The 15,566-nt window shown below is 34.4% G+C and overlaps 1 protein-coding gene across 1 annotated transcript in view; it reads left to right on the top strand.

Moving 5' to 3' along the window:
* Positions 1 to 1,747: 1,747 nt before the first annotated feature.
* The window catches only part of LOC122033713 (histone-lysine N-methyltransferase ATXR2-like), a 32,825-nt gene continuing 19,006 nt past the window's right edge, over positions 1,748 to 15,566 (top strand). The window contains exons 1-6 of the mRNA XM_042592862.1: positions 1,748 to 1,900; positions 7,727 to 7,802; positions 12,540 to 12,625; positions 12,692 to 13,023; positions 13,294 to 13,406; positions 14,867 to 14,898. Coding sequence (XP_042448796.1) covers positions 1,805 to 1,900; positions 7,727 to 7,802; positions 12,540 to 12,625; positions 12,692 to 13,023; positions 13,294 to 13,406; positions 14,867 to 14,898 — 735 coding nt within the window. The 5' untranslated portion in view covers positions 1,748 to 1,804. The remainder of the gene's footprint in view (positions 1,901 to 7,726; positions 7,803 to 12,539; positions 12,626 to 12,691; positions 13,024 to 13,293; positions 13,407 to 14,866; positions 14,899 to 15,566) is intronic.

Raw genomic sequence — 15,566 nt, 5'->3', positions numbered from 1 at the left:
CCTAATCTACAAAAATGTGATCCAGGAGATCCCTGCTCTAAATATGTTCGCTAGCAATCCCCTAAAATATTAAATTTCTAGTATAGTGAGGAATGATGCAAATGGGCTACTCATAATACTAATGTGTTTTTCATAGAGAATTACTCCGGAATGACCCTTTACTCCCTTTGCCTTTGTAGAATTTTAAGAACAAAATTTAAAATATTTTAACATACTCATCTAATGTAACTTTTCATCCAAAGTTGATAATTGGATCTCACTTGCAAAACTAGATGTAATTCTTTTAATTTCCTACTGTATAACAATAAAACAATCAAATTTTGTAAAATTCAATCAAATATCTTTTGTAAAACTAAGCTAAACTAAATTGACTCACTAGAACAATTAGGGAATTACCATGAACAAAAATAAATAAATAATATATAATCTATAAAAATTTAAATTTGAAGATAAGCTAAACTAAGTTGATGAACAAAGTAAAATAATAGGATGAGATCTATACACACATATGAGGTATGTTAGAGATGATATAACCAATTTAGATTAAGAGATTCTTATCATATTGTAATTAATAGAAATCATACGTAGAAGAAAACTAAATACACTATTTAGATTAATTATGTTTTAGATAATTCATCTAGATAGTATTAACATAGTTAAATAATATATCACAATTGAATATGCATATGTAAGATGATTCTATAAATCCAACCAATGGTAAACAATTAAAATGATGTGTTTTTATAAATAAAACTAGATGAAATAGCTAAACAACGATGCTCAAGGCAAATTCGATCGGATAGTATCCGTACAATTGAGTCAATGGACTAAGTAAAACTATATTAAATTCAATTACAATGAGGGTATTAAAATAAATATTTTTTTTTTTAAAACATATAGTGAAAAAACTTATAATAAAAAAATTATTACCGATTGAGATGAAGTGAATGCTTCGACATTTAACTAAATTACAAACACAACAATCAATGAAGGATAAGAACTAAACTGTCAAATTATCGGAGAACAAAGATGTCGGTAGAGGAGAAGAAGCCGATGAAGACCTTGATGGAGGTGAAGAAGCCGGTGACGCAAGAGCTTTAGCTAGAAGACCATGCGTCGGAATGAAATATAGGGACTAGTTATGGTTTTGCGATTTTGATGATGAAGAGGTTTTGTGATTTAGTCAGGAGTTTTTTTACGAGAAAATGAGAAAGTTATTCAGTTCAAGATGGCTCAGAGGATTTAATTTTCTCCCTTGGTTCAAAATGAGAACGAATGTGATATGGACAACCATGAAGGAAAATGTGTAGAGTAAAATTGGTCCTTTCGGATGAGTATAGTTGTTAGCGCATGAGGTGTTGTTATCATGAGGTTTGGGGTTCGAATCTTGGCAAAGTGGAGGTAAATGTTTCTCTTATGTGCTAATTACTATTTCAAAGACTAGTAATCGCCTGTGTTGATCCTGGGACGGGTTGATGTGAACGTATTCGTCTTTTGCCATCGTGGAAAATAAAATTGGTATTTTATATGTGATTTGATAATTTTTAAAGAAACATACGTGAATTGGATATTTGACAAAGTTAGCTACGTGGTGTGGTTTGGTAAAAAAATAATATTTTTTATGTTTCGTTTGAATGAAGATAAATAAATTTTATTAAATAAAATAGTAAATTTATTTAAAAATAAAAAAGAGGGAAATAAAAATAAAATCTTCGAATATTGCGAATAGATAAATTCGAGTCCGGGTCTCCAAATTCCAAAACCCTTGGTAAGCCTCTCTGGTCCTCTCCGCTCCTGCTGCTCGATGGAAGGCGGCAGCCGGAGCCCGTGTCCTTTAGACATGGACTTCTCCACGCAAATCGCCGCTCTTCTTTCACCGCCATCCGCTGAATCCGTCAAGGTTGGATTTCTCTCTATTTAAATTGGATAGTTGTCGCCGCATAGTAGCCTTATTCTTCGTTCTCTTTTTTCCTGAAAAGTTGATGCTTCAAAATTAGATTTTTACGAACCATAAGATGGCTTGGATGGATGGATTTTCCTTCTTATAGGAAATTGGATTTTTACGTAGCTCGCCTGTTGTTTCGTTATTGTATCATGTTTTGGTTACACTGTGGTCCTTATCGTACAAGATTTCTCTGTGCATGTAAATATGCCACTTTGCTCACATTCTCAGTTTAGATGGAGAATCCTAATCGTCTAGTTCAACGTGTAATGCTTGCAAAGGATAACGAGGAAAGGAGGAAAAAAGAGGCTGCTTAGTGACGTATGAGTTACTGATGCAATGCGTCTCTTTTGCTAAATTCTTCTTTATTTGATGTTGCACACCTGATTGCTCGTTATGTTTATGATATATTATAAGGTATTTAGCTACAATATACCTGAAGTTTAAGGGCTGTTTCCTCAAATCAATCCAAAAGCTTCACCTACTTCCAATTGATACCTAAACTCTCAAACCATTTCAATATTATCCAAATTTAACATAGTATCTTAAATTTTAACAATTTTTCTTTGGCTGGATATTGATTAAAACTATTTCTCTGAGAAAAATCGAACATTGTTATTCATTAATGACTTATTTGGATCAAGAAAACATTATAAGAGAGAACAAAATGAAGTGTTTTTCTATGATTACATATTATTTGATCCTAAAAAGAGTTAAACCAGATAAAGATATATCATATAAATTGAATAAATTGAAATAGTGTTGTCAATTTTGGGGAAGGGAAATATTGTATTGCTTCATGTTGTAAAAGGATCATTTTATGTATATATATATGATTCAATGCAAAATTCCTAGACCTAAAATACATTGCGGGATTGAACCCACTACATCAAACCTTATTATCTAATACCCTTAATACTCCTGTTTGAGATGACAATAGATACTATTTACGTCAACTTATTAGAAGAACTGGAAACATAGACTAAGACTTAAATATAATAAAATAAAAATATAAGTATTTGAACATAGTTGAACAAAACTTGAGGAATGTAGCAAACATCCAATGATTCCTTGAACCTCATATTAACAAAGTTCCTAAAATATTTAATGGAGTATACATCCGATAATCGCTCAAACTTAGATTAGCTAACACATCTATAAAAGAGAATATAAAAAGGATGAAATGAAACTTGGATGATGAAAGATCTCAGGAACAAGTCTTGTAAGTGAGCTTCTTCTTAAAGAGGTGCAAGCAACAACATGCAATAGGCTGAGGGAATAGGATATCATTTGAGGGTCTCAGAGGAAAGATAGGTAGCACAAATTGAGCCTTTGTTTGACATAACAAAATGTGAACAGGACAATTTATCTATTCAAGTCTCTACTAAATATGGATAACATAATTTGACCCTTGTCTAAATCTAGCAAAATAAGAATAAGACATTTTCTTTTACTCATGCATATTACCCTTCGTTTATCATATGCACCTGCAAGTGAGAAATCATGACGAGGAAAGGAGCAAGAAAAAGGATACAACAACAACCAAGCCTTTTCCCACTAGGTGGGGTTGACTGTATGAATCCTTTTACGCCATTGAGCTCTATCTCCTATTATATCATCATTTATATTTAAATAAATTTTATCTTGTTTTATTGTTGCTAACCAAGTCTTTTTTGGTCTTCTTCCTCGTTTGATATGCATGTTTATCATAGTTTCACATCGCTGGAGTATTTATTGGTCGTCTAAGTACATGTCCGTACCATCTTAAACGTGTCTCTCGGAGTTTGTCCTCAATAGTTACAACTCCGACTTTCTCTCTAATGCTCTCATTCCTTATTTTGTCAATCTTCGTATGTCCACACATCCACCTTAACATCCTCATCTCTGCAACTCTCATCTTATGCTCATGTGCTCGAATTATAGCCCAACATTCAGCTCTATATAACATAGCAGGTCTAACAGCGGTTTTATAGAACTTACCTTTAAGTTTAAGAGGTACTTTACGGTCATATAAAACACCCGACGCTCCCCTCCATTTTATGTAAGACGTCTCTCTCAATCCCTCCATCATTTGTAAAAATGATCCTAAATATTTAAATCTCGTTGGGCAACTCGTCCTCTCGTATCTTAACAATTGTTTCATTACTTCTAATATTGCTAAATTTAAATTTCATATATTCCATCTTTAATCTACTAAGCTTAAAACCTTTCCTTTAGTGTTTTCCTCCAAGATTCTAGCTTAACATTTACTCCTTCACGTGTCTCATCTACGAAAATAATATCATCTGCCCATAATCAATTCAATATATGTTACGCTAACGCCTCTCTTTTCTAAAATTCTCCATATAATTTCTCTTGGGACTCTATCATGCTTTTCTAAGTCGATGAATACCATGTGTAGATCTTATTTTGCTCTCGATATTTTTCAATTAATTGTCTAAGGAGATGTATAGCTTATATTGTCGACCTTTCATTTTCGATCATGTGGTCTCCTTCCTTAATCTTTTTCTATTACTTTTCCCTAAAGTATGACTCATTAGTTTAATACCCTATAGTTTGCATAATTTTGTATGTCTCCTTGTTCTTATATAAGGGAACTTTCCATTGATCAAACATTCTTTTCGCTTTCAATATCATGTTAAATAATTTTGTAAAGCCATTCAATACCTTGTTTCCTAAGCACTTCCATACCTCTATCGAAATATTATCCGGTCCATTTTCCATCTCATTTAAAGTTTGTTTTACTTTTGAAGTTTGAATTCTACGATAAAAATTAAAATTTCTATGCTCTTTTGACCTAATTAAATTACCTAAGTTAAGTTGGTCAACTAAACCTTCATTAAAAAGTTGATGAAAATACCTCTTCCACCGCTCTTTTATTTCTCCATCATTTACTAATACCCTATTACATTCATCTTTAATACATTTTATTTGGCTAAGATCTCTTGTTTTCCTTTCTCTCACTTTAGCTATTCTATAAATATCTCTTTCCCCTTCTTTTGTATCTAATTTTTGATATAACCGTTCAAAAGTTTTATTTTTTGCTTCACTCACTACTTTCTTAGCTTGTTTCTTGGCTATTATATATTTTTTTAAGTTTTCCTCGTTCTTACAAATATATAATTCCTTATAAACTATTCGTTTTTCCTTCACTTTCTCTTGTACTTTCTTATTCCACCACCAAGATTCTTTACTTAGTAGTGCATGTCCCTTTGACTCACCGAGTACACTCTTAGCTACTATTTTCAACTTTGATACCATCTTATCCCATGTTGTATTAGAGTCATCGTATATTTCACCTAATGCTTGTACTTCTACCTTCTCCTTAAATATATTTTGTTTCCCATCCTTTAACTTTCACCACTTAATTATACGAATTGTATATATTTTCTTTCTATTGATACTATGTTTGAGGCGTATATCCAACACTACTACTCTATGTTGGGTAGTTAAGCTTTCTCCATGGATGACTTTGCAATCTTTACAAATCTTTCTATCATTCTTCCTAACCATAAGAAAGTCAATTTGCGATTTATTATTCCTACTTTTGAATGTGACTAAGTGTTCTTCTCTTTTCTTAAAAAATGTATTAGCTAATATAAGGTCATATGCTATCGCAAAATCTAATATAGTTTTCCCTTCCTCATTCCTTGTTCCAAACCATAACTCCCATGTACTCTCTCATATTCCTCATTTTTCACTCCGACATGGCCATTTAGATCACCTCTTATTAAAATCATTTCACTTGGTGGAATATTTTGTAATATTTCATCTAAGTCCTCCCAAAACCTTGATTTGGTAGCTTCATCTAATCCTACTTGTGGTGCATATACGCTAATTATGTTCATAGTTTCTTTCGCCACTATTATCTTAAGGGCTATAATTCTATCGCCTTTTCTAACTACTCCTACAACTTCATCCTTTAACAAATTATCTACAATGATACCCACTCCATTTCTTGCTTTACTCTTTCCCGTGTACCATAACTTAAAACCCGAGTTCTCTATCATCTTTGCCTTCTCGCCTATCCATTTTATCTCTTGTACACACAAAATACTAATTTTTCTCCTAATCATCATATCTACTACCTCCATTGATTTACTAGTGAGAGTTCTTATATTCCATGTTCCAAATCTTAGATTATTAGTTTTCCTATCATATTTGTTCTTATCTAACCTATAGTGTGAGAACTTTTGCCTATTTAACACTACACCCAAGTTTTCATGGAGATGTAGCGGTCCTTGTTGAGACATTTATCACTACACCCGAGTTCTGGAGATATAGCGGTCCTTGCCGAGACGTTACAGTCGGACCCTGCAATGCGTTCCTTCCGGGGAACAACCTAGCATTAGCACAATAGTTTAATGGATTTATTTATTGAATATTTGCCATAGTTTGACGCTGGCTGGCAACTTAACGCAACCCTCCTCCTTTATCTGGGCTTGGGATCGGCCATGACCGGTCATCATGGACGGAGTTGCAAGAAAAAGGATATATACACAAAAAATTTGGACATCAGGAAGAAGGTAAACAAATCTGATGGTAAAGAAGTCGAAGAGTAGACTGTTGGGCTTTTATGAAGGAGAGTAAGAAGATATGAGGATTGTGGAATAGAGTTCTTATAGCTAAGTTCTATGTCGGTGATATTTGTGATAGTGAGATGTCAACAGAGGACAAACAATTGTGACGATAGAACCCACAATACTGCTAGAAATAAAGCTGGAGAATGCTACAATAATAGTCTTTTCCAATTATTGGCATCAAAGATGGTGATTTGTCGTCAATAGTTTTGCATTTGAGGGCAAATTTGCATACAAATAAGATGATCATCCTTGAAAACTATTGCATAAGAAGCTATGGTACTTGGAGGATTCACTGACACTACAAGTGAAATATGGCAGTGGATGTGGAGTGTGTCGAGCAAGCAAGCGGTGGGAAGGTCAATGATTCTTTTGATGCTCACTACAAACTCCAAGTGTGAAGCCTCCATCACTTTGTAGATGGTTGTGACTGCTAACACAATGGTGGGCCATATTTTTCAAGATGTCAAGGATGTATGCCCAGAAGAGGTCGATGGTGATGTTCAATTTATCTAGGAAAACCACTGAGGCAGTGAAGATGGCAATGTGGAAAGTTGCCAAAACTAGGCTTTCCATTGAACAAGAGTTTACATAGGCAGACTCACCATTACTTGGTTCATGGAGAAGATAACAATAGAGATAGGGAAGGAGAGAAATGATCAAAGGATGAGGGGGGAGGTTGGATGTGGACTCCCCCAAGTGCCCAAGTGGAATACTTTCCAAAATCCTAGATCCCAAGAGGCAGCTATTATGCAATTTAGAATTTGGGAAAAGTAAATGTCATACTATTTAATGTTGTAAAGGGATAATTGCATGTATATATATACATATATTTACAAGACTCTTTGTAGAAACCCAAGATAAAAAATCCAACATAGAACTAAACCCAATACACCAATACCCCTCTTAACAATCTTAGCAAGTGTAAAAAGTTCAGCTATCAATTTGAAGTGGAAGTTTTAAATAGTTTGTTCTTAAAATATATAAAAGTTCAGTAATTTTAGTTAGTTATTAAACATAAAAAATCATATATAGTGTAGATAATATGATGATAATTTGGGTGGAAATTATGGATAATATATATATTTTTTCTTTTATGGTGAGCAAAATAATTATATCTTATATTCTCTGCTATTTTATCATCTTTTGAATATTTGGAGCAAATTTATATTTCAGCATGTAAGTCACCTTTATTCTGTTTCAGGATTACTATGCTGAGCTTATTGCAATAAGAAAATGCCCTGGTCTGAAGATTAACTTCAACAATGATAGTGGCAAAGGTATGATTGCCCAATTTGTATGTGCAACATTCTTATTAACCATTTTCCTACACATGCTAGTTGGAGCTGTCTAAATGTTGATGATTTAGTTCTGCAATTTGTTTTAAACATGTAAAGCTTCCTTGTGTAATATATCCATCTTATTGACATTACTTCTTGTTATTTGTATTGGTAATATCCTTGGCTGGTACATGGTACTTCATTCAGTCGATATAACTCTGGGATGCATCAGTACTTGGGAAATTTCATTATGGCCATTATCTACTTGGTCTTTCAATTTCTTCCCTGACCTTTAGGGGAGCATCCAAGAGATTTTGCATTTTCAACTTTTCAAGCCCCCTTTTATCTCTGCAACATGATGTAGAAGGCTTCACAAACTAATGTAATCTATATAAACTTTGTCCCCACTTATTTTCATTTAAATTTGGGTTTCAAATCAAGATATCACAATACAAAATGGCCTTTGCTAAGAGCTTCTTGATGTACCTTTCACTGTTTTTTTGACAAATGGTAGATGACACCATATATCCTGTTATTTACTCCTCTTGTATATTATTTATATTGCAGACCTTCACTGTTTTTTGACAAATGAAATTGGGTACCATCTATACCAGATATTCTACAGCTCTTGTATCTTAATCTTTAACCAGAACAAATTGAGCCATGTCCAGATCCCAAACCGATTCAGTCAAGCCAGATTCATCTGGCTACAGTAGTTGCAATGTAGGATAAATTCTTGCTCAGATATGCGTTCGTGGCTCTTGATTAGGACAGTACCTGTTCTAGTTTTAGATTGTTGAAACAAGGGTGAGAGGCATCTCGATGAAACTAATAGTTTTAGATTGTCAAAGGGTATGATTCCCTTTGACAATCAGGCACCTTTCAGTCTTGAACTCATTCGCCGATGTCTTTGCATATACGTCATTGGGCCCTCTGTAGGATTTGATTAGAGAGTATTTCAAACCAAAGCAAGAAGGCTAACAATGGTCAATTTCTTGTAATTCATAAGTTTCTAAATTTGTTCCATCCACGTTCTCAATTAAACTTGGGGCTTGTTTCAAACTTAAACTCTTATTTGCACTTGAGATTTCCAATATGTAATTAGTTCCCAACTCCCCCCAACCACGACCATGACACCACAACACACACATTCAAAACTATCATTTATCCTCCACCTTCTGCTCACACTTTGAAATCTTTGTCAACATATTGCTAATAGAGGTAACAATCTTGTGCACTGCATATGACCATAATATACAACTGGTTGATTTGCAAATAAACTTGTTGGTGGATATCTTTCATCAAAATATTTTTTTAGCAAAAAATATGCATATGTGCCTTTAGCTATGAAAATAGTTGCAGGGGCCTCAGGTGTTAATAAAGTTTCTGAAATAGGAAGAAACTCTAGGCTAGTTGGTCCATCTACGAGTGAAGATCTCGAAGAAGAGGATATTAATTTTGAGAAGAAAGTGAGAAAGCAAGGAGGATTGAAGTGTTTTCTCCTCTTAAAAAGGATGATTGTTGCTTATCACTATTCACTTATCAACTTATTTTATTGGCGTTGGGTGTTTTCATGTGCGTTTTAAAAATTTGTTTCAAAAACAAGCAACGGAAGCGTAATAATTTACTAAATTATTACAACACACGTATCACACATATACATGATACACACATGCGCAAATATAGCCGTAGAACAAAATTTCATAAAGAAATTATTCTTGCCGAGTGACGTGTAGGGGAAACGACATCAACTAGCAATCCTCACGAGAATTGCCTCTATTGATATCCACGCCGAGATATCTTTGAGACGGCTTTGCCAAGTCACAAGTTTTCGTCTCAGATTTGGTACTAGAAAAACAAAGAGACGACTCAATTCGAGAGAGGAGACCCAACTTGGTTTGGTGCCCGGTGGCAAAAGCAACCCTGACGACACCAAACGGAGAGGTTGAGCGGTACAACAATCCGTGGCTGCTGTCCGGCGACTGGACAGCCGCTGTCCAGCAGCTGCTGCTCATGTCCAGAGGCTGGGAGGCCGGTGGCAAGGTGGAAGAAACCGGCAGTAAGAGGACAACAACACAAAGTTGCTGTCCAGCCAGACGGTACAGCAGCTTCCTTGCTGCTGTCTGGCGGCAGGAGGACCGGCTAGAGGCTTGTTGTGCTGGAGGTCCGATAGTAGGTTCGGCCGGCAACAGGGACGTCAGCAACAGGGCTAGGCAATGGGTGGGCGACACCCTTTGGCGGCGGCGGCAAGGAGAGGGAGAGAAGAGAAGGCTAATCCCTATTAGGTTTTTCTCCAATAAATAATTAATTAATCTCTTCTCCTCGTAGAGGGGTATATATATACATCTTCGCAATGATTTGGAGAGCAAGTCATCTGCCAAACGCAAAACCCAATAGCAACCCGATTCATTATCATTGAGCTTGGTTTAAAACCAAACCAACTTGCTTCAAAACCAAACTACTCTTGGTTCATTATTAAACCAAACCAATTTTGATTCATAGCTAAACCTAAAGGATTCAACCTTGTCTACAAGAAGCGTGACCCACCATCGCTTCCGTTCCAATAAATATTTTCCATATTTGCATCTCGTCTCGTCCTACTAGACTTAGTTTCTCTCAATCTGAGAATCCAATTCTCAAAACTTGTTTCAAGTCTTTCAAATATACTTGTGGTGCGTGTGACACAATAGGTTTCCGATTTATGTTGGCCGTTCATAATTAACAATTAATTATGGATCGATCGTGAGTGACACCTAATAGTATATCATGATCTCTAATCAATCAGAAAATCATAGTTGATCCCAGAACAATTCTGAACCCTTCAACAGTTACGATCATCGGTGTGTCTATTCCTTTGCACTCATCTTATACCTATTTGGTTCAGAACATGATTATATGTCAATCCCACTAGGTTGATTATTCACATCCAGCCCAAGTAGTAGTTCCTTCTCCTGTGGATTAAAATTACTCAAACACGTGTCTAAGAAGACCATCTTCTTGGCGTGTAATGCTTTGGCCAAGGACTTACAAATAATAATCCTAACAAGAGGCTATTAGGTATACGTCTCCTTTTGGGAGTGGTGAATCCTCTGTGGGCTATTCAAATACCTTCGGCCATATCATTTTATACCCAATCATTCCAGACTTACATCTCACGTTTGCTAAAATGTCAAGGTACAAGTTTCCATGACCAAGATGACTTGAATACCTCAAGTCTAAGGAAACTTGTACTCGAGCTGCAATGAGATCTTCATCGACATATAGAGAACCACATGAATTCTCAAAGGAAACTTGTACTCGAGCTGCAATGAGATCTTCATTGACATGTAGAGAACCACATGAAGTCTCATAGCAGGTTACTTCTAATGAACTAGTTACCCTTAGCTAGCATCCATATGTTAACTCTCAACATCCTAATATTTCCCGTTAGTGAGGACCGCCTGCTTAGATAAAGAGCATAACATAGGCTAGTTTTACAGAATTGATGATGTCTAATCTCATCAATTCATCGACTAGGGAATATTTCAATACGTACATAATTACACATGGAGAGATACCCATTGATTGTGATCCAATCACAATTTTTCTCATGTTATACATTGTATTGTGGACTTTATTAATTGAATTTAAGATCAATATTATATACATATAGAATGCACACTCAAATAGGGAATTTTATTTATCTAATTAATAATACAATATCTAAGGCGATTGCCTTAGGACATCTCTCAAATATAACAATTACAAACTTAACTGTATAACACTAGTCATCTTTTTCATTGTTAGCTATTTTAGTGTGATGACTCTAATCATAAATTTTGCTATGTGCTTCCTTGCAATGTGGATTCATCATTGAAAATGTTTTATTGTAATTTTTGTTCTATTAGTTGCAATGAAAAAAAATATATATATATTGTTGTTGTTATGCATATAACTATTTTTAGTATTTGTTCTCGCAATATCATAATATAAATTTATAATTGTTAATTAAATGTATAGTTCTATTTTAATAATATTTTATTATTGGCTTCTTAGTCATACTTATGATTGTTTTGGGGTAGTAGATGGTTTAGAATTGCTTTATAGTACCTTGTTTGGGACAACTTATGATACAATCATGGTTTGAGGTATTGGGCCATGTTGGTTGGCACAGACGGAATTTGCAATTCTATGGTGGAACTGATTGACACACCATCAAATTTGGTATAAGCAAAAACAAAGAGGGAGAGAAGGGAAGAGAGGGGAGAAAGAGAGGAAGATTAAATATAAATTTTGATTAATTTTTTTTAAGAAATAACTAGAGTTCATTGTGACATTTTGATTAAATAAAAAATTATTTAAGAAAATAATTTATTTATTTTAATTTCATAATTTTTAATTCATTTCATTGGAATATTATTCGACTCCACCTAGTGGGAAAAGACTTGGTTGTTGTTGTTGTAGTTCATTGGAATATTATTATAATTATAATTGAATTAGATGTGCATTGAATGAATCAAATTATTTTTTAAAAAACTATCTAGATCAATTTGAAGTTAATTTTTTTTTTCAAACTCAAAGTTGATTTATAATCCATTTTGGCTTTGACTCTGAAATTTTATCATAATTAAGATAAATGACAATTTTTTTGTTCATATTTTCTGACCATTTCTATCGTGGCTATTGACTCCCATGGCATTTCCCGACCATTTCAATCTTACGAAGGAGTCTAAATGTATTAGTGTTTTTGAGTTGCAGCTGTTTTTTCTGTCAAAGAATTTGAGGAAGGAGAACTTGTTCTAAAGGATCCAGTACTTGTGGCAGCTCAACACACTACAAATAAGGTTTTAATCATTATCACATTCTTATATGTCCATTTTACTTGATAATTGTTATTTTTTCATTTGCAGGTTGATTGCCTTGTATGTAGTCATTGCTTTCGGTTTATTGGTTCGGTGGAACTTCAAATTGGTAGGAAACTCATTCTGCAAGATTTGGGCCTAACTGATGATAATGAAAAAGATTGCACAATGGCATCACACAATGTGGGAACAGATTCCCTTTTCGATAGAAAAGATGATACAAGCACAAGTACTTACCAAAATTTGAAGAAAAATTACATATCTGGAGAAGTGCTAGAATCACTAGTCGGGGGCAAGCTATCTTTGCCTTTCTCAAGTATATTTTCTTTACCTTCAGTTTTTGATTGTCCTGGCGGGTGCAAAGAGGAGCACTATTGCAGGTTAGAAATAAAATTGTGTTTTTTCCATGGCACTGAAACATTTTGGTTAATTGATGAAAATTTCAGACAAAGCAAGTAATGTAATCATCAAAAAATTTCAGCCATCCATTCAAGTACGATGATGAATAACTGATAGGGTAAAATGGCTGTTAAAGGGTCATGTTAAGATGATGAAGGCATTCCTGTATCTATTTTTACTTATTTACTATCTAGCTTTGCTAAATCAGATTATACTCTAACCCTTCTTACTGAATGGTTTGCTTCTTTTAGCAAATCATGTGCAGATTCAGATTGGGAATTCGTTCATTCTATACTCTGCACTGGGAGGAACAAAGAATCATCGCAAAGGGATGCAATGCTCAAGTTCATAGAACATGCAAACAGTAAGTTAACTATGGTTTGAAATTTCGCACTATGTTGGATAATTGGTTTAAATGTATCGTTCTAACAAATTACCAAAATTCAATAAATTACCAACATATATTATTCAATCAATGTCACATCATGCAGACATTTGACACCTCTCAACATACTACAATACTTGTTAAGATGAATTAAAATATTATTTGTATTATTATTGTTTTGTAATTTGTGTTTATATAGCACAATATCAAAACTAAGGTTTAAAATCTCGACCCTTGTTGAAGTTTTGGTCGTGTATTGGAATGATACGGTTTCAGTACCATATCGTGTTGTGCCGGTATGATTTCGATATATTTTAAATATAAAATATATAAACTAAAAATAAAAAAATAATGTAAATATTTTAAAAATAAAAATAAAATTTTAAAATATATATTAAAGTAATGAGATATTTTTATTAGGGTTTAATTAAGGTTATTTTAACTATCCCAACTATAGCTAGGAGTTGATTGAAATTCTTAACATAATTTTTTTTAATTGAAAGCTAAGTTGACTATTTTGCCCTCCGAACTGTGTTTCTATCCGTGAGCGTGAGGCTTGCGCGTGGCTCTATGGCGGCTGCGAGATCCTCGGAAGGCCATCGCGAGGCCTCCGCGAGATCCTCATGAGACCTCCGCAGTGGCTGCAAGGCGCACGCAATGCCTCTATAGCTGCGGTACCTCGGGCTTGCCGGTGCCTATTTTGGTTAGCGGGTGGAACGGAAAATTTCGCTGGGTACTAGAGAACACGGTACGATATTTTAAACCTTGATCAAAACTATACCATTTTAGATGGAAATATCCATGTTTTTTTCTTTCTTCATCTCCTTTTTTACACCTCTAATTTGTGATATACAGTATACATCATAATACAGAAATTTTCTTTGTTGCTATATGTGAAACTTGAACCTTGAAGTTAACTACATAAAAATTCATTGCTTGTTACCTCATCATATTAAGATGGTTATTAGCTAGTTTTCTTTGTTTATTTGAACATATATTGAAACTGACATTCTGTTGATTTCCCCCTTTTCAATTCTGTCACTTGTCAATCTTGAGAGATGTATGCACTGTCAATCCAGTTTACATTTGATTCTTATTACAAGCACCCTTTACTAGTTTAGTATATGTTGTTAATAGGATAAAAGTTTTGAGAAATACCTTTTGAATAACCATTCAAGCTTTTCGGGATCAGTGGCTATCTAATCTCATTTAACATAGGTTCATGTCATGAGATTAGGCTAGTCAATCCAGCCCTCCTGTGCAGATTGTAACCATGTTATGTGATTAGGCTAGTCAATCTAGCCCTCCTGTGCACATTGTGGTTAAAATTGGTGAGACCTTTTGCGTCTGTTAGTGTCATTTAATATAATTTTCTTCTTGTCGATCTTACAATCCAGTTAGTGTCTCTTATTCTGATTTAGCCTTATTCTCTTTATTAGGTACAAATGACATTTTCATTCTTGCTGCAAAGGTATCATATTTTTGTTTATTCTCCATTTGTCTAATCTTTAATTAGCATACTTGTAAATGTCATATGAAGTTCTAACAAAATTATCAATTTCTCGTGGGCTTTACTTTCATGTTGCTTCATTTTATTCACCTGACTAAAAATTTGTTTACTTTGTGGCTTTGACCTCCTACTCAATTTTGAAGAGTAAACTTGGCTAGGCAGCCTTAGCTGATAGTACACGGCCTATGATCTTTCAAGTGGATCACCCCTTGGAATTCCACTAGAATTTTCTCCTCAAATATCTTTCAGAGGAGATCTCACCTAGTGGGATAAGACTTGATTGTTGTTGTATATCTTTTAGAGGAGAGAAACCTCTTACAAATCTGAGCTTACAATAATGACAACAAAAGAATACAATTTGTTAAACAAATAACAAGAACAATACAATAAATGTTTACATAGTGAAGTTTTACTTCCTCTTGTTGCTGCTTGCTTTCTTTTGCTCCAGATTGCTCAAGATGACTTTGGAATACTGCTGCATTCACTCAAGAACTACAAGCTTTCTCTAAGCCCTTGCCAAAATCCCAAGCCTTTCCTCTTTTTTCTGCTTGTTTTCCGGAATCTGTTGATCGGTTGACTTGTAAATTTACTTTCGGATTGCTAAAAATGTCCTTGGCTGATCGTTGTTG

Source organism: Zingiber officinale, chromosome 11B (genome assembly GCF_018446385.1).
Source record: "Zingiber officinale cultivar Zhangliang chromosome 11B, Zo_v1.1, whole genome shotgun sequence".
Taxonomy (NCBI): Eukaryota; Viridiplantae; Streptophyta; class Magnoliopsida; order Zingiberales; family Zingiberaceae; genus Zingiber; species Zingiber officinale.
This window is presented reverse-complemented; position numbering and strand designations above follow the sequence as displayed.